Source organism: Oculina patagonica, chromosome 13 (assembly GCF_052425735.1).
Source record: "Oculina patagonica isolate OP01 chromosome 13, crgOcupat, whole genome shotgun sequence".
NCBI classification, from domain to species: domain Eukaryota; kingdom Metazoa; phylum Cnidaria; class Anthozoa; order Scleractinia; family Oculinidae; genus Oculina; species Oculina patagonica.
Genome location: NC_135770.1, coordinates 34536656 through 34559749, shown reverse-complemented (window position 1 = coordinate 34559749; position 23094 = coordinate 34536656). Strand labels below are relative to the sequence as shown.

At 39.8% G+C, this 23094-nt stretch overlaps 4 protein-coding genes and 2 pseudogenes across 8 annotated transcripts in view; 4 read left to right on the top strand and 2 right to left on the bottom strand.

Moving 5' to 3' along the window:
* Positions 1–23094, top strand: part of LOC144635242 (uncharacterized) — a 110940-nt gene that overhangs the window by 63307 nt on the left and 24539 nt on the right. The gene's annotated exons all lie outside the window — the stretch shown is intronic.
* Positions 1–23094, top strand: part of LOC144635228 (uncharacterized) — a 106755-nt pseudogene that overhangs the window by 69311 nt on the left and 14350 nt on the right. The window lies entirely within an intron of this gene.
* The window catches only part of LOC144635232 (uncharacterized), a 41828-nt gene that overhangs the window by 13761 nt on the left and 4973 nt on the right, over positions 1–23094 (top strand). Inside the window, exon 3 of one of the 3 annotated variants that reach the window (XM_078494322.1) lies at positions 12751–12977. The exons of the other annotated variants lie outside the window; for them this stretch is intronic. The gene's annotated coding sequence lies outside the window, so the exon portion shown is untranslated. Of the gene's footprint in view, positions 1–12750; positions 12978–23094 lie in introns of those variants that run through there. 3 annotated transcript variants of the gene reach the window in all.
* Positions 273–392, bottom strand: LOC144637336 (5S ribosomal RNA; annotated as a pseudogene).
* LOC144635270 (uncharacterized) lies at positions 1715–11961 on the top strand. The gene is made up of 3 exons (XM_078494375.1): positions 1715–2224; positions 10118–10715; positions 11657–11961. The coding sequence occupies exons 1-3, from the start codon at positions 1766–1768 to the stop codon at positions 11959–11961; spliced, it is 1362 nt and encodes a 453-aa protein (XP_078350501.1). The 5' UTR covers positions 1715–1765.
* On the bottom strand, positions 16566–17837 carry LOC144635615 (uncharacterized). The gene has a single exon (XM_078494702.1). It carries the CDS (start codon positions 17835–17837, stop codon positions 16566–16568), a length of 1272 nt encoding a protein of 423 aa, XP_078350828.1.

The following is a 23094-nucleotide window of genomic DNA, read 5'->3' as shown; positions in this document are numbered from 1 at the left end:
GACAGAAAAGCCAACTTGTTTACAGCGGCTGCTAGCAGTAGAAAACCAGAAAACAGTAAATATAACCCATAGACGAAGGGTTCCTTATATATCTTCTTTAATCGTTCGAAGGATACTCGAGTGATCGAGGGAGGATTTCGTTATTTTACAGAGTTCTTGTCCCGCTCGAGACAATGAACGTATGAAGCCGAAGTACGCTAACGAAGCCGTTAGAAAGAAAACGAAAGGGCCTGAAATTAACTGAGTTTGTACTGAGAAATTAAAAAAAAAAAGGAAATCCACAACAAGGGGTTTGCAGATGGTCACCCATCCAAGTACTAACCCCGCCCAACAGGGCTTAACTTTGGCGATCGGATGAGAACCGTTGTTTTCCATGTGGTATCAGAAAGAGCGCGTAAATCAGCTTATAGCAGTGTAAATCCACTTAAATCATCGTTCAAAAGATCCATTATAACCAGGTGTTTCTGTTCTTTATTTGCATGACTCTTGTAAGTCTTTGCTTCGTCTGGGACTGATACCACAAGGAAAGCACTGGTTCTCGTCTGATCGCCAAAGTTAAGCCATGTTGGGCGGGGTTAGAATTGGATGGGTGACCATCTGGAAACCCCTTGTTGTGGGTTTCCTTTTTTTAATTTCTCAGTACGAACTCAGTAAATTTCAGGCCCTTTCGTTTTCTTTCTAACGGCTTTGTTAAAGAACTTCGGCTTTATATATTTCATTGTCTCGAGCGGGACGACAACCGGCTGTAATTTTACGAAATCCTCCCAGTCCATCACTCGAGTATCCTACCTCGAAATCCCGGCTCGAGATCGACGTCCTCGAAGGATTTTAAAAAAAGATATGTAAAGAACCCTTCGTTTATGGGGTATATTTACTGTTTACTGGTTTTCTACTGCTAGCAGCCGCTGTAAACAAGTTGGCTTTTCTGTCACGGCAACGAATATCCACAAGTAAAGTACCTGAATCATTTTTAGCGACATTCTTAGCCTTATTTATATCGCCGTCTGAGAAAGTTAGCAGTTATAATTTTCCTTTTGTTTGTTTGTTTTTGTTGCTGTTGTTGCTTCTTTTTTTAATGTTTCACAATTCCACGTTTTAGGATATTCCGTCATTCCGCGTTTTAGGATATTCCGCCATTCCGCCGTGCCGTTCCCCAATTCCTCCGAATAGGGTCACCCTTTCATTTCTTGTATGGGATCCCTGTGGATAAAACAAGATGGCGCTCGAGTCAAGAAGGGCTAATATTTTTGAACTTCACGTCAATTTTCACGCTTTCTTGTTGAAATGGAACCTCTGCCTCAGCTGTGTGTAATTAATACAGGTAGGAATCTGTGAGGAAAATCTATTATGAATGCCGAGGAACGTTTGAAAAGCAGTTGCGAACAAATGCAGGACTAAACTGTCGCAATCGACAGTGAAACTGAAAGAAGAGGTCAAATGACTCAAATCTTGCTGTTCTTATACCTCCGGTACGTATATAATTTTCACACAGCAATTAAAAATAAAAATGCAAAAAAAAAAAGAAATTTAACTTGACTCGAAGTTGACTCGTGACTCGAAGTTGACTCGGGCTCGAAGTTGACTCGTGCTACGATCAAACTCCACCTTGGATAAAACACATGTAAACAAATTTTAATGTATTTAAATACGCTTGGCTGCATTCTCACTTTCTGATGCTTAAGTGATCAAATTTTCAGTTGTTATACGTACGGTACAGTCAGACAATCTGTAAAATAATTCTTCCGTTTTCAGAAAAAACTGAAACATGAGTGATCAAGCTCTTGGCAGATCAGATCAGCTACGAAACCAAGGCTTTCTGGACGCAGAAAATTCCTTCAGAGAAGCGTGCGAAATCTTTCAACGAGAAGCGACGAGAGTTCGCCAGGAGCAGGAAGCAATCGACTCGATGTCGAAGAAGTTAGAACATGTTCACTTCTCCTCGACTGTAAATATCAATGTTGGCGGCCACCTCTTCAAAACAAGCGTTCAAACGCTGACCAAAGATCCAAACTCGATGCTGGCGGCCATGTTTTCAGGAAGATTTGAAATGAAACCTTCTGAAGATGGCTCGTTCTTTATCGACCGAGATGGAACACACTTTAGGTTTATACTCAATTATTTGCGCACCGGAAAGTTAACTTTACCAGAAGGGGCAACATTTCTCAAGGAACTCGAGGGAGAAGCTGAATTTTATCAGATTCAAGGAATCGTTGACGAGTTGAAGGTTTATAAACCGAGCACAATTCAGGCAAATAAACCTACTGAGGCATTTGAAGAGTCGGAGATTTTGACAAATGATGAGCATCGAAGCGTGTTGAAAAGTTGGCTTCCCCGTCAGGACGGCCAATGGCGTCTTCTGTTTCGAGCCTCTCGAGATGGCTTCTCAGCTGCAACATTTCACTCCAGATGTGATAACAAAGGAGCCACAGTCACCATTGTGAAAAGTGGAAACAATATTTTTGGAGGCTTCACAGAAGAGTCATGGGCATGTAAGTTTACTGATCGATTATGGTTTGCGTGATGTAACTCTAGCACCCCGCCTCCGTCCCCCCTCTCCACAACATTTCATTCTGACGGCAAAAGAATGAGAACATTAACTCGCTCGCGATCGGTTTCACACATGTGGATCGTTATTTTGCTAGAGAGACGTAATGAAGTCTCATGAAGTCATTCGCTTTCTGAATCATTCAGTTATCTTTTTTTTTAGTAATTTTCATGACATGATGCCCTCTCTTTCCCATTTAATTTTACTGAATGATATTGCGATACCAGAACAACGTTGCTTGTCCAGTCTCTGAACACCCTCTTCCTCGCGCCCTTTCCAGGGGTTGAACTCTAAGCGTTCAACCCCTGGAAAGGGCGCGTGAAGAGGGAGTTCAGAGACTGGACAAGCAACGTTGCGGACTTGAGAGAAGGAGTAGAAGGGGGTTCAAAATGTCATGAACCTATGTGACAACTGATATCTTATGTCTTCGCGCAAAGCTTTTCGTATAAACACAATTCAGAAACGCATCCATGTCTAGGTCGTTTGTTTGGCGAAAGAGCAGTGCGCTTATGTTTAGTGCATCGGACTCTGCATTGAGACTGAGAGGTCTGGTTCAAGCCCTGGGCAGGGTCATTGTGTTATGTTCTTGGGCAAGACAAGTTACTCTCACAGGGTATTTCTCCACCCACGTGTATAAATGGGTACTAGCTTAATAATTGGGGTAACAAAATACTGCATGGGAATAATTTGTAATGGATTTGCCTACCATCCACAGAGAGTAAGATAATTCCAAGTTCCCCACAAAATCTTGAAAGAGACAACTACACTCCTTCGATTACGAGTGTACAAGTATGTTCTATGAGAACAGCAACCTCCTGGAACGTGCTGTAAATTTTTGGGTGAATCTAAGTTTGCATGGTTACTGTTTTAAAATTTAGTTAATTCAGTTGGGCAAGACAAGTTACTCTCACAGTGCCTTTCTCCACCCACGTGTATAAATGAATACTAGCTAAATTATTGTGAGATCACGGAAGGTCGTGGGTTCAAATCCCATCTGGAGCTCGGAATTTTTTTCCGAGTTTCCATTTAATGCTTAAGTCATCATGCTTTATTTCTAACAAAATACTGCATGGAAATAATTTGAACTCTATGAATATTGATGTGTGGCATCATCTCATGGACAGGTCAGGACGCGTTCTTGTTTAGTATGGTCAACCCGCATGGCCTGGGACCAACTAAAATGCCACTTAAGAGTCAACAGAATGCCATCTGCTGTGGCCGCCTGAATGGACCAACGTTTGGCTTCGGACACGACCTACATATATCAGATAACGCAAACACAAATACTTCAAGTTTCAGTAATCTCGGCTTCACATATGAACGTCCTCCAGGTCAGCAGGACACATTCTTCACAGGGAATAGATATTTTACTGTAACAGATTACGAAGTGTTTGGACACCACATGTGACAAAATACCAGATAAGAAGAGATCAATCCAGGTAACATTTCATTACAGCTGACGTTTACAGAAATAAGGCACTGAATTATCGTTCTGCAGTAGACGCCTATAGAAGTCTGTAACCGGAGATATCTATATTGAGTTGGGATGCAAGACATCTGAAACCATATAATATTTCGCAGAGGGGGAGTTTGACTAGTTTTTTTTTACCATGACTGTTGTAAATTCAAAATCTAACGGTTATCTCATCTGACCAATCACAGCAAACGAAATAACGGAATAAACCAATCCGAACGGAGCAGAAAATGCATGTATTCTGTGTTGTAAGGCCAAACAGAAACACGCCCTGGCTAGTCATGGTGTATGTATGGGTAGCAAAGCAGATACGTTTTTTTTTTCGATTTGAAAAGTTGAAACGTTACATGTTGTTTTTGCATTTTGTTTGTTATTTGTAATACAAACCCCTCTTCAGAAAATGTCAAATCATGTCCTTTATATTCCTGCAGTATATATGAAAAACTATTACATTCATAGTTTGTTCAATAAAATCATATACTCAGTTGAGCACTTGTGGCCCACATATGTCCTTTTGATTTAAAAGTACGCTTGTTTATCGACCCATGTTTCTTTCCCTTCTCTTCATATATTCACCTGCTACACGTTTGTGTCACAAGAAGAACTTTCGTTTCTATCGTGTCTTGATGTTGATATCAGTACTTGGTTAAATTTTGAAGTATGCTCTATAATAAACATAGAAGTAGGTTTGATCGTGCAGTGTTTAGAGTTAATAGTAATGGCAATAGAATTACCTTGGGAAAAATAACAACAACAACAAGAACAAGCTTTATTTGCATGACTATAAGTAAATACAGTATAGCAAAAGCGTACAACTAAACAAAAGCGAAACTTATAACAATAATAATCATGTAATAAGAAGGAAAAAAGAAATTATGTATGTGTTACATTACTTTCATTCGATAGAAGATTATTTCGTAAGGATAAGCATCTCACAATGAACTTCATTAGTTGAGTATTTAAATAATAATTATCAGAATTCATTAATGCTTTGGTGGCTTGCATACATAGGCGTACGGGCCGGGGGGGCTGGGGGGGCTGCAGCCCCCCCAAAGTTTGGGCAACTCAGATTTTTTGGGCAGCAAGAGAAATTTGGGCAAAGCCAGTTTTTAAAGAAGTTTTTTCGAAGCCATAGATATTTTCTATTTTAACCTGTAGACGGCGTGTGAAAGCTAGTTAAACGATTCACATGAGACAGTGGTTGTTTAGCTTCTGACGAGTTTCTGCTGGCTAATAGTAAAGGGGATCATTTCTTTATATACATATTTGTAATTTTTTTACTGTTGGGCACTGTACTGCAAATATCTGTCACAGTAAACACCTGATAAAGAAAGCTTCTCCGCGTTGCGAAATTTTACAAAATCGACGAGCAGAAAATGTGCATGAGTTTTCGTCGTGTGCGCGGATTAGGCTACATGACTGTTTCAGAAATGCTGGAGACAATGCAAGAGAATGATCTTTTTGATAAGTTTTCAGAGTTTCTTTACGTGATTCATATCCATGCAGTGATACCTGCTACAATATGCACTGCAGAACGATCATTCAGTGCGTTGCGTAGATTGAAAACTTACCTCCGCAGCACCCGATGGGTCGACTACTTGTCAGTAAGGCCAAGTAAAAAAAAAACAAAGCAAATGTTTCTTGTCCTGCCCACTTCATTTTTTTGGGCCGCTTCTCTTTTTTTATTATTTATTTTGTATTTGGAAAAGATAGATCGAACAAAAAACGTTAAATCCATGTTACGCTAGGTCAGTAATTATTAAAGTAATTATAACTTTGCGGGATTTATTTAAAAAGTTCGCTTCGAATATTCGAATAACTCAGGTATAGAATACAACAAAATAATAGATAATTAAGAAATATCAAAAAGGCGCCCGCCCGCTCTCTTTTTATAGAAATCCAGACGAGAAAAATTTGTTTTTTTTAATTGGCCTAAATTATTACTTGTCATCGCGCTTATTATTATTTATTGGGCATATTCCATCTCTGTAATCAACAATGACATGGATTGTATTGTTGACATCTTCGGGCGTCGAAATGGAGGAGACAGCTAATGAGCTCCTATGATAGATTCTTATATAAGAAATTTGTCACTTCATTTGTAAGCCTATGTTAGTGCATCGTATGACCCTCGTTTCTTCTCGACTGTTTCGTTAAAATTTGGGCAACTTGTGAGAATTTTTTGGGCAAATTGTGTTATGTTTGGTATTTGATTCTCTATTTTTTTGTAACAATACTGTAAATGAATTAAATAGGTAGATCTGATTTGAACTACTTAAATCTGAAATAAACAATAATAAAAATAATAATAATAAAAACTTTATTCATGTGGATGTGTTTAGCCCTTACGGGCTAATTGGGGACACCTACAATTCTTAAAATAAACTGGAAATTCCTGTATAATTTATAATTTAGTGTAATGGCGGAGAGTAAACTTCCTTGATAAGTCTTGTTTGAGGGGGTGGGTGGGTGGGGGGATAACTCTCTATAATGGACTCGAATAAGGAAGTAATACTCCTTGATGTCAAGTTCCATTTTTTCGACTTTTTTGCTTGTTTACAAGCAAAATGAAGGAGAATAGCGGTTAAGTGGGGGTAAATGTGGAACCACATTCTTGTTAACTCTCAAGGGACTGTTTTAATTTCTCAAGGGAATACTTTCCTCTGTGGGTGATCAAAGCGCGTGACTTGTAAAGTGTCACTCTATAGTTGTGCTTCAACACTTCCGTTTTTGTAGAAAAAACGTGACTTGTCAAATTTACAAACGTAATATAACAATTAAAAACGTGAGTAGCCCAAATCTGGTACAAGTCTTTCACACACTAAAACTTTAATTCCTCAAGGGAATACATTCCGCTGTGGGTGATCAAAGCGCGTGACTTGTAAAGTGTCACTCTACAGTTGTGCTTCAACACTTCCGTTCTTGTAGAAAAAAGGTGACTTGTCAAATTTACAAACGTTATATAACAATTAAAAACGTGAGTAGCCCAAATCTTACGTGACATAACCAATTAAGAATGTGATGGGGGTTAAGCGATCGAAGGCAACGAAGTTTAAAACGATTCAGAACGCAATTTGTACTGGTACAAGTCTTTGGCGCTAATATTAATTTAACCTAAAACGATTAACAACGCAAATTTGTACTGGTACAAGTCTTTCACACACTAAAACGTTGCTAATAGTTAACCAAAGGGAACTCATTTCGTGACAATTGATTATTTCTGCGGAGTTGCACAATTTAGAATTGCAACATCATTAAATGCAGGTGTGAAGTGATATTTACAAGTGTTTTTGTAGCCTGTTGTGAAATTACTTCCGGTGGAAGTAGTAAACGCTAAACGTTTTTGCTTATGTTCAAAAGTTAATGCATCGCCATTAGAAAAAAAAGCAGCAACTGGGAATGGCATGTGTAGCCGTAAGGTAAAGAATAACGCGAGGAGAAGCGGCTTTTGGTAATATCCAAACGAAAATTTACTTCTCAATGTGGGGTTAAGATTGCGTGACGAGACAAAAGGTAACTCTGTCGTGCGTAACCTTTATCGGGCACCCTGCATTAAGCCGAGTAGAAATCTTTCTAACTCGAAAGGAAACAACTATTTCGATTAAAGGCAAACGTCAAAGTTTACCATTTTTAACCAAGCCAAAGTTTATGAGTCGCAAAGCACCCAGCCGTCGCGACTGACAAATACAGCATTTCCTTCGCGAAAATAAAAAAAAAATGCTTGAACTGAAAGACGTTTGAATTCTTCCATGATATGTTCGAACAACAATGCCCAGGATAAACCTTCTACTCTCATACTAACTTCATGCAAAAAAGTCGATATCTCGAAGAGATCTTTGATTTCTATTTTGAAGTCTCTCTAGCCCCAGTAAACAGGGCTCCCCCCTCACCTGCTCAATTCTTTCAAGAGGCGTCCGATCTGTGATAAGACCCCAGAGGGTCTATATTGATTACGTATCTTTTCAGAGGTCCGTGTGGTCGGTTTTCAATTTTTCCACACAAGCAACAACCAATCAGAGACACTACACGGATCTCTGTAGAGCTACGTCATCAGTATGGAATTTTTGACCAGGCTATACTCAGGCCATATTTTAATCAAAAAGGCTGTGTGACGCAAACAAAACTGCGTTAGTATTTAGCCAGCAATGAACAAGGAGAGGTGATTTATGGTAAGTATATGTCGTTCATGCTTCTTGAGTTAGTTTTCCCGTGACAATCTACAGTGATCCAACGCAACACGATTGAGATATTCAACCTTGAATTTACTGACATTTGTTGGCGTCGGTTAACCTGCCAAGAGAGACAAAGCACTAGTCTAATATCGCCAATTTGATCGTAAGTGTGCACGCTTTATTGTTGCTTTTTCTGTTTGTCTAAATTGTTTAGTGTTTTGCTTCACGAAAGAAAGGTTTCGTGAAAATTCGTCCTACATTTCAACATTTTATCGACCAAAAGCATCATATGTTGCGCTACAACATTCGTCAGGATATCCGTGAAAAACTGCAAATACAAAAGAAGGTACGGATGGCCAAAAGTGAAGAAGATTGAATGCCGTTGGGCTGAACAGATTTCAAAGTTAATCTCGTTTGCTTGTAACTATAAATTATAAAGCGCCCGGGAGATACACTTGGTTGTAATCAGTGAAGCTATGGTTTTGTCATTTATATGCATAGAAGTAACTTCTTAGTTTGTAAACATTAAGTTTCATAGCGAGTATTCGGCAGAACTTGATAAAAAAGAATTATGCAGATCTCGGAGTGACAACACCTTCCTCGATCTGCATGATTCTTCATATCATACTCCAATAATTGCTAATTAAACGAAAGTTAAACGAAAAACGTATTTTGATCGACGCTGCTGTAGCTCATTTCGAAAGGTTTTTATTACGCTTATATCCCTCCTGATATAAGCCGCCCTTTTATAAGCTCATCCAGAACCCCTTATGAAGTTATATAATCCTAGGCTCTTACGGTGTATGACTGAAATAAATTTAAATTACGTGGGCCTTATAATGTGCACCGCAGCAGCAATCTAAAAATTAATGATAATTATGTCTACTTTAGATCTCAAGCAATCTCAATCAAATAATTTTCTTAGTCATAGATGTCATAACAAATACTAGTTTGAGAATACGTCAGCCACGACCAAGTTAACTTAATATTAGGACGAAGTTTTCATGGCCCGTCAAAAGTCTTACAATCAAGAGAATGGACTTTCCGATTCAGTAACACAAATTTCACAAAAGTTGAGGCGCCATATCGACAGCTCCCCGTTTGTAAATTTCTAAAGATCTACTGGTGGGTACGCCGGCTTTATAAATGAAGTGCAGTGTACGTGGAGAAATTTTGCTAAAAAGGTAAAAAGTAAGAGTCACGGTGGTTAGCGCCGCGCTGAACTCCGGATCGGCGAGTGCTCGCTGGCGTCAGTTGCCAGTTGCTTGGCAGTGCTTTCTCCATCTGGGATAATAAATGGGTAGCGGTGACCTGTAAAACCTGACAAGACGCTAGAGGTAACATGCTATAGAGCAGCAATGGGGGCCAGTCTGGCCTGAGTGTGACTCTTCTTTGTAACTTTTGAGTGTTGTCTCGTAAGCAGTCCGCAAGGGAACACTTTATTCCTTGATACCTGTCTTGATGTTATTAGCCACTTTCTAAATGTTACACTTCAAACTTCCCCACAATAAGATGTCCATGAAAGGCAGCAGTTCAATTCTGCGAGGTTGCAGAAGCGATTTAACAAGAAAAGGTTGATGCGTTCTGGGTCTCGCTAAAATCCTCGCTGATCTAAGAGACACCTTGTACCATCATTTTAAATGTTCTATAGAAATGGTCAAGAAGCCGATATCGATTCTTCGTATGCAAATGCGCGCTTTCGTGCTGACAACATTTCCTTATTAATCATTCACGTCACCAAATTTACTGAAGGCTCGAGTACGAGGATCAATTTTCCGCTTTTATATAAAAATTCTGAGTATGAGCGATCAAAGGCTTCTGAATGAAGAAAAATCTAGCAATCAGAAACTTGATGATGCCGACTATCACATTAAAGAAGCATTTGAAATTTTACGGCGTGAAGCGATAGGACTTCGACAGGAACAGAAAGCAATCGACTTCATGTCGAAGAAGTTAGAATATGTTCACTTTTCCTCGACTGTAAATCTCAATGTTGGCGGCCATCACTTTACAACAAGTGTTCAAACGCTGACCAAAGATCCAAACTCGATGCTGGCGGCCATGTTTTCAGGCAGATTTGAGATGAAACCTTCTGAAGATGGCTCGTTCTTTATCGACCGAGATGGAACTCACTTCCGGTTCATACTCAATTATCTTCGCACTGGGAAGTTAATTTTACCAGAAGGGGCAACATTTCTCGAGGAACTTGAAGAAGAAGCTGAATTTTATCAGATCCACGGAATCATTGATGAGTTGAAGTTTACCAAACCGAGTACAATTCAAGCAAGTAAACCTAACGAGGCATTTGAAGAGTCGGAGATTCTGACGAATGAAGAGCATCGAAGCGTGTTGAAAAGTTGGCTTCCACGTCAGGACGGCAAATGGCGTCTTCTGTTCCGAGCTTCTCGAGATGGCTTCGCAGCTGCAACATTTCACTCCAAATGTGATAACAAAGGACCCACTGTTACCATTGTGAAAAGTGGAAACAACATTTTTGGAGGCTTCACAGAGGTGCCGTGGAAAAGTAAGCTTACTCATTGATCAATCTATATTCAGGTATAATAAAATCATCGATCCGAGAAGGGTTTAGAGCCATCAGAATTTACAAAGCGGTCAGTATAAAATTCAGATTGCATATTGCGGATTGCAGACTGCATACTCTGTATAAAATGAAGGCTAGGCATAAAATGCAGGCTGCATTAAAACTGTCACTTCGCCTGTTAGTGTACTGGAGGAGCGAAAAAGACCAAGTTGACTAAAGAAACGTGCTGTTTTTAGCTACAGATAGATTCAAACTTGGTCCCACGGCCCAGAACGTAACCCAGGTCCTGTTTTTCTCCTCATTAAAAATGGTTATTCAAATGCCCAAAATAGACCCCGGTTCATTTCTTTAAAAAGCGTGAACATTAAAGAGGAAGGGTGGGGGGGGGGGGGCTTTCTCTTTCTCCCATTTCTATTGCAACATATTACAAAATGTTGCGGAAATTTTCTCAATTTCTCCCGGTTTTCGCCATTTTTGATATCCCGCTTCTCGCTCTCTCTTCTCCCGCCTCCCGTGGCCCTCTCGACCCCTATCCTTCGGGCCCCACCCCCCAGAAAGCTACAACAGTTAATTTTCAATCTGTCGCTAATCAAGACAGTGCGCGAGAAACCATCGACATCGACAAAAAATGAATAAATAAATAAATAAAACCCGCCTGACATGCAAATGATTGTTCACTCTTTATCAAATTAAATCGATTTGGGCACGGTAATTTTGTTACGCTTCGCCGGGCGATATACGTGTATCGCTAAAATTCAATCTACCATGTCGCCAAGAGGAAGAAAGTACTATTGAAAGATTCATATTTTTGGTAATGATTTTGTTGAAGGATAATTGTAGGTTTGGTATCATATACGGTATAAATAACATGACAACCAGAGTGTCATGAATTGCTTAAATGTATAGCTTCATCTCATCAACAGGTCAGGGAAAGTGGACAAGATGCAGAGGCGCGTTCTTGTTTAGTATGGTCAACCCCCATGGCCTGGGACCAACTAAAATGCCACTTAAGAGTCAAGTGCAACAGCAAGCCATCTACTGTCATAGCAGCTATGGACCAACGTTTGGTGGAGGGCACGACCTACATATATCAAATGATGCAAGCACAAATACTTCAAGTCGCAGTAATCTCGGCGACACATATAAATGTCCTCCTGGTCAGCAGAGGACATTCTTCACGGGAGTTACAAATTTTACTGTGACAAATTACGAAGTATTTGGAATGTAAGGGCCTGTTTACATGGAGAGAGGGCGCCCCGGCTAACCGAGTTACCCGGCTAGAAGGGATGAAACATAGCCCGCCTTTACATGCAGAATTCACAGCCCTTCTACCCGAGTTGAGACAGAGTCATTGAAGCGTGACACAGCGTGAGAAAACCATGTAGCTTCAAACGATTGAAGAAAAATATGACTTTTTACTGAATAATCAAGGCTAGCCATCTTAAAACCTATTTAACTTTGATGTGCAAGCTCTTAGAAATTTACTGCGTCTATTTTGGGGGGAATTCAATCGAAATTCAACAGTCTTTGGTCACCAAATTGAAATTAAATTTGTTGTTTCGTGAACTAGGATAATCATTCCTACGAAAATTTCAATTAATTATAGCTGTTGCTCAAAGAAATATTTTCCAGCTTACAAATAAAACTAACTCGATCTAATTTTGGTCAAATAGCACTGTTTGGGTCCCGAATTTATACATTTTATGCCATTTACTTCAAAGTAAATTTAAAAACACGCACGAAGACTTATCCCGGCAAGCCGGGATAGCTCGGGCATAACCGTTTACATGGCAAAAAGCTATCCCGCCTAGAAGGGTGCCCCGGGCAAGTAGACCGAGTGCCCCGGCAAGGCGAGTTTCCCGTCTAGCATGTAAACGCTTCAATGTGTTTTCTAAAGAAACGTATGAAAAGTTGGCTCGCCCAGGGTAGCTCGGTTAGCCGGGTAACTCGGTTAGCCGGGGCACTCGCCTTCCATGTAAACAGGCCCTAAGTGTGACAACACACACAGCACATGCAGGTAACATGTCATTATAGCACGGTGGATTCTCAGTTACAGGTTAAACGTGGAAGGTGGGAGTGTCAGGGTCGTGTCGCCGGTATATCCTCCTGTTCCTTGGACATTGTAAAAGGGTTTTCGCCTCAGCTATTGATCTTGACTGCAAGTTCTCAGTCATTTTGCAACATAACAAGTTTGTGGGGCTAGTTAGAGTTCAACCTCGTTCCCAGGTTTCTCAAAGTTCGGGAAGAAGAGAGACCCTGGAAACGAGGTTGGTGAGATCTAGCCTTTTAAATAGGCCATTTCCGATATATTAAAATTCTAACTTGGCTCCGAGGCTTGGGGGAATAAAACAAAAGATATCACGTCGAGGTTGATTGATGAATAAATCATTTCTTTTGTTTTATTCCCCCAAGCCTCGGAGCCAAGTTAGAATATTAATATATCGGAAATGGCCTATTGGACACAGTTTTGTATGAAACTAGTTAGATCATAGAGAGCCAGTCTGATATTCGCTTTCAGAATAATGAACTCTAACCTCAACGTTTTTAATTAAAAACAGGGTTTCTCTTATCATCCCTGAAATATACGCCTACGTTTAGAAGTTAAGTAACTCTCAGAAAATTATGTGTAATTGTCCAATCGCATGAATTGAGTGCTTTGCTTACCATCTAACATATCTTTTTCTTTTGTTCACAGCTCAACTTAATTAACGTAACACACTTCTTTGTCTCAAGAATCTCTTGTAGTATCGTCACTCAATCCTAGTTTGTAGAAGAGGAGCAAATGTTTAGAATTATTCTAGTGTGTCTACCAAAACAGGAAAGGTTAAAACAACAAATTCGTAACTTGCTCCGTTAAGTAAATATGAAATTTGAATATCGTATTCTTATGTTCTAGAAAATTGTCTTTATCGTCAGTAAAGGAGACAGTTTAATTGCTTCAGGTTTAAAATTTGACTACGTAACTTTTTTATTCCATAATTGTAACTAGGTTAGTAAATATACTTGAATATACGCATGAAATTAAATTGTCAAATTGCAAAGAAAACGTAGTTAACCCTTTACCACCGAATTAAAAGATAAGTATCGCGTGAAGTATTATGACAGGCGCATAATCGGAAGTGCTGAAAAAAGAAGGACACGGTAATCAGATTTTGTAATAGCTTTTTTTGCTTAACACAAAGCAAGTTGCCATTATCTAATTTGTCATTTCTTGTCTAAAATTCTCCTTAAACAAGCAAGCCTTATTGACAACCACTCTTTCTCAGCCCCGGTTAACGGTAATTCCAGTTACTTTTCTGGGGAAAATTTATATTTAAGCTTCTGGGCCACTGATTCGGTTTCCGTTCCAATTTTTATTTGTATAAAAAGGTTTCCTCCATAGCTACTAGACGTCACGCTTCTGGAATGCAATAAGATGATGGTATCGATATCGTGTTTCAAGTTCACTGCTATGATAACCTGAGATCATGCCCTCCCTCCCTACTTACCACTCCGGGGAAGGAGGGCATGATACATTTACTTGTCGAATCGTATGTAAAAAAAACGGATTCTGGTTTTTCTTCTGATTGGTCGAGAAACAATACTAAATGAAGCGGTGTGGACTGATTGGCTGTAGTATTTCAACGAGACTTCCGGTCAAAAGCTGGTGCTAATGGCTTAGACGAGGCGTGTTAATTGCGAGGACGAGTTTTCTTCTACGTTAGCTGAAGCCCTGACAAATTTCAAGTGTAATTCTCTGAATACAGAAAGATAGAGTGTTCGACAATACGTAATTTGTTTTCGTGTCGGTGTTTTGGCAGTTCATCGAATGAGTTTCGGGAAAACAAATTCACCAAACAATATTCCAGAGGTGTTGGAATGTTTACAGTGTTTACTTAAAAGCTACACGATGCTATCCCAGTATCCGCGCCGTGAAACAGCTCATCTGTAAATTCCTTCTTTGTGAGCCGTAAGGGACGGCATCTATCGCTGATGAATATATATTCGCGAGCGCAATTTCTCCCTGCTACTGAAAGTATTTTTATTTTAGCACGGCGAAGTTTTAATACAGGCTGTATATGTATAATTATTCTGCAGAAGTTTTTCACGCCTCGTGGAAATCCGAGTCCCGAATTTGCCGCCATCTACAAAGAGTGGTTTGACAGTTCGACGACACCTTTGTTTATTTAAATTTGGGGGCGGTTGGCGGCCGGTTAAATAAATGTATCAGGCGTTCTTTTTCCCTCTCTCATCTTTGCAAGGGAAAAAAACGCCTGATCGCAGGTTACTGCTATGACTACCCAACATCGACTGTAATTTGATTCAACTTGAGGTATTACAGATTGTTAATCAGCTATTTCAGCTGTATAGAACTTGGCCTAGCATGCAAGCTGGATATTAATCCAACTGGGTCTAATCCGTGTTCACATTAGACGTCAATTATGATTGAATTTTTATCATGTTATAATTGGCAAGGGTTCACACTAGCTTTTTATATTACTGTTTATGACTGGACCATAACTAACCCAAACAAACTGCCGGACACATGATGGTACCGAAAGAGTCTAAACTTCTCATCGCTTTGATGGGGGTAAAAGCACGAATAAGAGCGAGCTAAACAGTATGTACAACATGAAACACCTATGGGATAAAATAAGCCAAGATATGGCCGGTGGACAACGCCGCGGTAAACTTCACAATCTAAAGCAAAAGATATCGCAAGATTCATAGCCTGTAAACAGGCTCTCCGGTCGAGGATCGGGGCGAAAATAAAGTAGGACAAAAAAAAGGAGGGGGAGGGGAGGAGAGGAGAGAGGTTTTTATTCCCCCCCAGTCCGTTCTGGAGCCTGCTCGCAGCAGATATGAACCAAAAAAGGACATTATTGAAATAAATTGAATGGAGTTTTTTTTAGCCTTGATTATGTTCTATGCTACTTATTTTATTCTGAATCACTCATCAAACAATGCAGTAGCTGAGCGCAGTTTGCTGGGAAGGAAACACTGAGAATTATTTGAAAACTAACGTGAATTTGCAAGGACCACCGTGACAAAATAGAAGTACCGGATCCTCTCACTGTAGAGGATCTAATCAGCTATAACTAAATAACGAATAAAGAAAAAATTGCAAGGCCGATTGAACGGTTTGGGACTGTATTGAAATTCCAATATTTCGGAAGGCACGGCCTTCCTTCTTCAGGGTCTTACAAAGAATGACTCTAAAGGTTAAACGTTACAGATATAAAATGTGGGAAATACGATACAACGTGTAAATAACAATGGTAGAAAAACAAAAACGTTAAAATTTGAAATTTGAAAGGATAAAGAGACGTAACAACATGAAATTGAAAAAGATATAAATATATAATAAGATGCTATAAATGGCACTAAAGACTTGAACACTGTAAGCTAATACTATAATAACAACATGAGTGTAAATATAAACTACGAAATGTCATGCTTCATCCTTTTTATTTAATCCTAAAGGTTCAAGTGTTTGACCTCTTTCAATGAGGTACGCCTCTCTTGCCTTCCGAACAACGTCACGGTTAGATCGAATGAGTTCAAGAGGAATGAGTTGCATGTCAGTAGCGTTATGATTGTTACAAAGAAAATGTTCTGATACTGTAGTGGGTTTAGAGTGGTTAGTTTGTTTGTCAACAGTTCTGCGGTGTTCGTTGAAACGGTCTTTAAGTCTACGTTTGGTTTCCCCTATGTATTGTTTGTGACAGCGGTTGCACTGTACCATGTAAATAACGTTCTTAGAGTTGCAGTCAATGTGTTGATTAATAAGTCTAGGTTCGCCGGTGGTATGAAATGTGTAATTAGTTAGTCCGTCAGATACGTAGTTACATGTTAAGCAGTTTTACCACATCGGAAAGAACCATGGGGTTGGTTAGTAGCAGAGGTTTTGCGAAGTTTAGCACTAACTAATATATTACTTAGGTTGTTAGACCGCCGGAAAGCAACAATGGGTTTATCTTTGAAAACGTTAGTACAACGGAGGGATGAAGACAAAATGTTGAAGTGTTTGTGAATAATGGATGATACGTGGCGAAGAGCTGGATTGTATGTTATGACGAGGGGTACCCGTTGTGGCTGATTAGTAGTGGAAGAGGCTTTAGGAGTAAGTGCTTCAGTACGTGTGATGTTATGTACGCGGTGTATTTCTTGTTTAAGGAAAGTCAAGTTGTACCCACGTTTGTTAAGATAAGATTGAAGTTCATTAGTACGTTGTTTTAAAGTCTCGTCAGAGGAACAAATGCGACGAAGTCTAAGAGCTAAACTGAATGGAATAGCTCTTTTAGTATGTGTAGGGTGACATGAAGAATGTAATAAGTACTGATGTTTGTCGGTGGGTTTCGTGTAAAGGTCAGTACTAATGTTCCCGTTATTAAGAAAAACGTTGACGTCAAGGAATGGTATAGATGTTAATGAATAATTAGATGTAAACTTGATGGTGGGGTGAATGCTGTTGAGGTAAGAGGTAAAGGCATGGAGGTCGTCTATAGAATGTGTCCATATCATGAATATGTCGTCTATGTAACGCCACCATGTGTGTGGCTGGTAAGGTGCACGTGATAAAGCGTCCGTCTCAAATTTTGCGAGAAACAGATTAGCATAAGATGGTGCCATTCTGGTTCCCATAGCCGTACCGTGTATCTGTAAGTAGTGCTTGTCGTTGAATGTAAAGTTGTTACAATTAAGGATCATACGTATGAGGTCGCATATTTTCTCTGCACCAACAGTAATGGTGTTGCGGTCACGTGTGTCAAGGAACTGTCGACAGGCGTTAATCCCTTCGTTGTGGGGAATGTTAGTGTATAGAGAGGAAACGTCAAGAGTGACAAGAAGAGCGTTCTGAGGGAGTCGTCCAAGTTGTTTCAGTTTGTTAAGGAAGTGTGTAGTGTCCTTTATGAACGAGTCAGTATTCTGTACTAGAGGTTTGAGATGGTAGTCTACAAACTGTGAGATGCGTTCTGTGGGGTGAGAGTTACTAGACACAATAGGGCGTCCAGGGTTGCCCTGTTTGTGTACTTTGGGCAAAATGTAAAACCGTCCGGGTTTAGGATCGGTCTGTATAAGGTAGCGTTTAGTCTCGTCGCTAATGATTTTGTCACGGTTCATGCGTTTGGTGTATTTGCAACTTGGACGACTCCCTCAGAACGCTCTTCTTGTCACTCTTGACGTTTCCTCTCTATACACTAACATTCCCCACAACGAAGGGATTAACGCCTGTCGACAGTTCCTTGACACACGTGACCGCAACACCATTACTGTTGGTGCAGAGAAAATATGCGACCTCATACGTATGATCCTTAATTGTAACAACTTTACATTCAACGACAAGCACTACTTACAGATACACGGTACGGCTATGGGAACCAGAATGGCACCATCTTATGCTAATCTGTTTCTCGCAAAATTTGAGACGGACGCTTTATCACGTGCACCTTACCAGCCACACACATGGTGGCGTTACATAGACGACATATTCATGATATGGACACATTCTATAGACGACCTCCATGCCTTTACCTCTTACCTCAACAGCATTCACCCCACCATCAAGTTTACATCTAATTATTCATTAACATCTATACCATTCCTTGACGTCAACGTTTTTCTTAATAACGGGAACATTAGTACTGACCTTTACACGAAACCCACCGACAAACATCAGTACTTATTACATTCTTCATGTCACCCTACACATACTAAAAGAGCTATTCCATTCAGTTTAGCTCTTAGACTTCGTCGCATTTGTTCCTCTGACGAGACTTTAAAACAACGTACTAATGAACTTCAATCTTATCTTAACAAACGTGGGTACAACTTGACTTTCCTTAAACAAGAAATACACCGCGTACATAACATCACACGTACTGAAGCACTTACTCCTAAAGCCTCTTCCACTACTAATCAGCCACAACGGGTACCCCTCGTCATAACATACAATCCAGCTCTTCGCCACGTATCATCCATTATTCACAAACACTTCAACATTTTGTCTTCATCCCTCCGTTGTACTAACGTTTTCAAAGATAAACCCATTGTTGCTTTCCGGCGGTCTAACAACCTAAGTAATATATTAGTTAGTGCTAAACTTCGCAAAACCTCTGCTACTAACCAACCCCATGGTTCTTTCCGATGTGGTAAAACTGCTTAACATGTAACTACGTATCTGACGGACTAACTAATTACACATTTCATACCACCGGCGAACCTAGACTTATTAATCAACACATTGACTGCAACTCTAAGAACGTTATTTACATGGTACAGTGCAACCGCTGTCACAAACAATACATAGGGGAAACCAAACGTAGACTTAAAGACCGTTTCAACGAACACCGCAGAACTGTTGACAAACAAACTAACCACTCTAAACCCACTACAGTATCAGAACATTTTCTTTGTAACAATCATAACGCTACTGACATGCAACTCATTCCTCTTGAACTCATTCGATCTAACCGTGACGTTGTTCGGAAGGCAAGAGAGGCGTACCTCATTGAAAGAGGTCAAACACTTGAACCTTTAGGATTAAATAAAAAGGATGAAGCATGACATTTCGTAGTTTATATTTACACTCATGTTGTTATTATAGTATTAGCTTACAGTGTTCAAGTCTTTAGTGCCATTTATAGCATCTTATTATATATTTATATCTTTTTCAATTTCATGTTGTTACGTCTCTTTATCCTTTCAAATTTCAAATTTTAACGTTTTTGTTTTTCTACCATTGTTATTTACACGTTGTATCGTATTTCCCACATTTTATATCTGTAACGTTTAACCTTTAGAGTCATTCTTTGTAAGACCCTGAAGAAGGAAGGCCGTGCCTTCCGAAATATTGGAATTTCAATACAGTCCCAAACCGTTCAATCGGCCTTGCAATTTTTTCTTTATTTGAGAATTATTTGCTCTTTTTTGGCCACCCAGGTGGCCGTCTATTCTTAAAAACCAACTATAACATTCCAGTAAGCATCATCATATAAATTATTCCCAGCAAAGGTGGGGAAGAACCCGCCCCGAACAAATAGGGTACTCCTTGTCAAAAATTCCCATCCTGCGGTGGGTGGGTGCAGGTTGTTGTTCCTCAGAGCATCTTAGTGGTGTCCTCCTTCTTTTCACGAAATCTATCACTGCAGTTTATTAAATTGCAAAACGTTGTCCCATAGCTGTGACAACCTGTATGGAAGGGGCTTGTCAAGTAAAGTGCTGTTTATTTAACAAACATAACAACACACCGACTTGTCCTCGAGGATGGAGCTGAGAGGGTGGGGGGTGGTGGGGGGCGGGGCGGGAGTCCTTGAGCGGATAACAAAAGTTAAAGTGACGAGGAGGTGCGGAGAAATGTTTTGCGCATGAAATTGACGATTTCGGATGTTCTCTAGTCTTCAAGTTTTGCTTTTTCTTTGATGGATAAAAAAGTTGTACTCAGAGCATTGTAGAGAGTTGTGTAGCTCGTAAGTTGCATCGCACCGGGATTCCACAGGCGCAGGCTCGCATACGGCTACCGGAAGTAAATTCTCAAAATTAGGGACACTGCGCATGTCTGTCGGTTATGTCCAGCTGTAGCGTAGAATCGATCTCGTCCCCAGAGCCCGCTTCAGACTAAACTCTGAGTCTGCGCACAACGACTAGAAGGTCGTGAGTAGGGGACTTGCATTATGACGTAAAAGCGCAAAGACTTCTGGTAGTTGTAGTTAGGTTCGCGGGAAAACACCATTTCTGGCTTATGATTGGCTAAGGGCAGCCAACCGTGAAGGTGGCCATCCAGGACTTTTATTTTGATCTGAAGTTGAGCTGCTAAGTTTACGCTCTTGTCGCTTCGAAATTGGTTTATACATGTACTTTTTCAGTTACCTGTCAAAAATATAGAAAACAGGATGATAGCTTTGGAATGAACTGAATTGACTGAGTTCTGTGTTTTAACCAAGACAGACAAATCATGTTGTTCGTGTTCAAGTAAGTTTAATATGTACGTTGTGTGACGGAGTTGACTTGGTAGAAATTCATTCATCGCGGCCGACAACTTCTCTTCGTAAATAATTTTAGCCTAATATCACAGCTTCAAAAAATCGCGCACTGGAAACAGATTGCTTGAAAGGACGAGTCGAGGATATAACTAAATTTGTGTGGAATCAAGTGAAAGCAAGGCAAGCCATTGACTTTGTTCATCATCTATTTTCAGACGTTCAACAAACGATCGCTTCCATCGATCGCAGGTGAATTAATTCTTCACTGAAAAGCTTAGAAAATTTACCGTATATCATGATTGCTCGGCGGGACGGTCAGTTTGATTTGTTTTTACAGTGAGACAGAGAAACGAGTCAAATAATTTTCATCGATGAATCATAAAGGATTTTCAAGCTGATCAATCTGAACTTCCCTGTGCAGTTGAATACAGATTATTTGTTTTTATCTTAAAATTGTATTTTTTCGTCAAATTAGAACTGTAATTGCAATATTCTTTAACAAAGAAGTTTTCTTGTTTTTGTACTGGAAATGTCAACTCGTCGAGTAGCAGTTGTGGTTTCAATCCGAGCGAGGGCCGTGCGAGCAAATATAATTTTATTTCCATAATCTTGTTGATGAACGATTACTGACATTACTTGTGCGACTCGAAAGGTGAGCCTCGAAAGGTGAGATTTTTACGAGTGTAGACATCATGTACTGTACTCCCCCATGTTTAGAAATGGTAAAATATTGCGACTTCGTATATCATTTGAAAATACCTGGCAAGCAAAAGTTTTACTGAGGAATTTAATTAAATAACCACGCGACTGAGACTCGACTGGAGGAAACACTCGTTGAAACTTCACAACAAAACGCAACCCAGCAAATATACAATTTCTTGCATAACTTTTTTTCATTTTAACGGACTTGGTTTTATACTGAGAGGTTGCTTTTTGCCCTTTAAATGAAGCCACGGGGACGTCTTCTTCGGTGAGAGTAATTTTCTTTACCTCCATCACTATTTCCTTGGGCAAGCGGGCTTGATGACGATTCAAAATTTCCCGCGAACTTACTGCCAGAAGTCTTTGCGCATTTACGTCAGGATTAGAGTGGTTCAACCGTAATGTGACTAGGCGAGTCGGGAGATTTTGTCGTAGCGGCTAGTACGTCGGGTTTGTTTCGCTTCTCTTACCTTTTTCAACAGATATCTCAGCGTTTTGAGAGTTCAAACGAATGTACTTTATCCATTGAAAGTCGATTTCAGTCCAACATTTGTCAAGTCCACCGGCATCCACAAAAGCACAAACACTAATGAAGAGGTTATCCCCGAAACCTCTGACTGTTTCTTACAGTATTTGAAAGGCACTTCGCAGACTTCGAATATATTTTCACTATTTGAGCATTTGTCATGATCAAGTTTGCCGCACATACACTTGTAAATATGTATCATGAATTTACGAAAATGTTTAATAAGCCTTATGCTGTTTTTCTTAAACGCTTGCCTTGAGAGTTCAGTGAAGATGCATTATATCGGTAAGTACTCGTCTGGTCTTTTTCACCAGATATTTTTAAAGCTATTCGTCAAAATGTTGTCATTGTACAAAGTGTTTGCTAAACGCTAATATCTCACAGGAATAATCTGCCCGTCCCAGCAAAACAAATAACAACCATCTTCCTTTAAAGGTCAAATGAACAGAAATTTCAAAATGCCATTTTAACCAACCAAACGCTAAAATTTACCATTATTGAGAAAAAAAATTTTTTTTGCTTTCCGAGCCTTAAAGCGTGAATTACAGCAAAAAATACGAAGATTTCCGAAGGCTTCACGAAAACGTTTTGAATGACTGCGCACTGAAATGGAAGGAATGGAACGAGTTTTTGACGTCATAATTGGTGTTTTTGAAGACGACCGCAGACCGATTCCACAGACCGCACCGTCGGCAACGTCAACGACAACGTCTGGTGGAAAATGAATTTAAATTTTACTTGACAACTTTCGCAACTTTCCCGCTGAATATTCAAAGAAAGCGTTCAACCCCAAATAGAAAAACCAAAAATAGCCATCGTCGCTGACGTTGTCCAAAATACGCAGAATTTCGTCATTTCACGTCAGCAGAGAACGGCTTTGAAGTGTACCGAGACTCAAAACGCACGCGCATAGTTTAATAACGCACGTGCAGATAATTCTGCTCATTAACTGCTAATGAGAAAGAACAATAGAGATTCCTGATTTGTTTTCATGCCAGCGTGCATTCTACCTATGTCTCACAGGAACATGCAAAACGACAGCAAACAAAACTTTAAGCTATTTTTGAGCTTTAGCTATTTTATTTAAAAAAACTGCGCCTCTCTGAACAACAACCAACAATCAGTCAACTGAAAAACGGCCGAACAGCACGAAATAACTTCCTGAAATGTC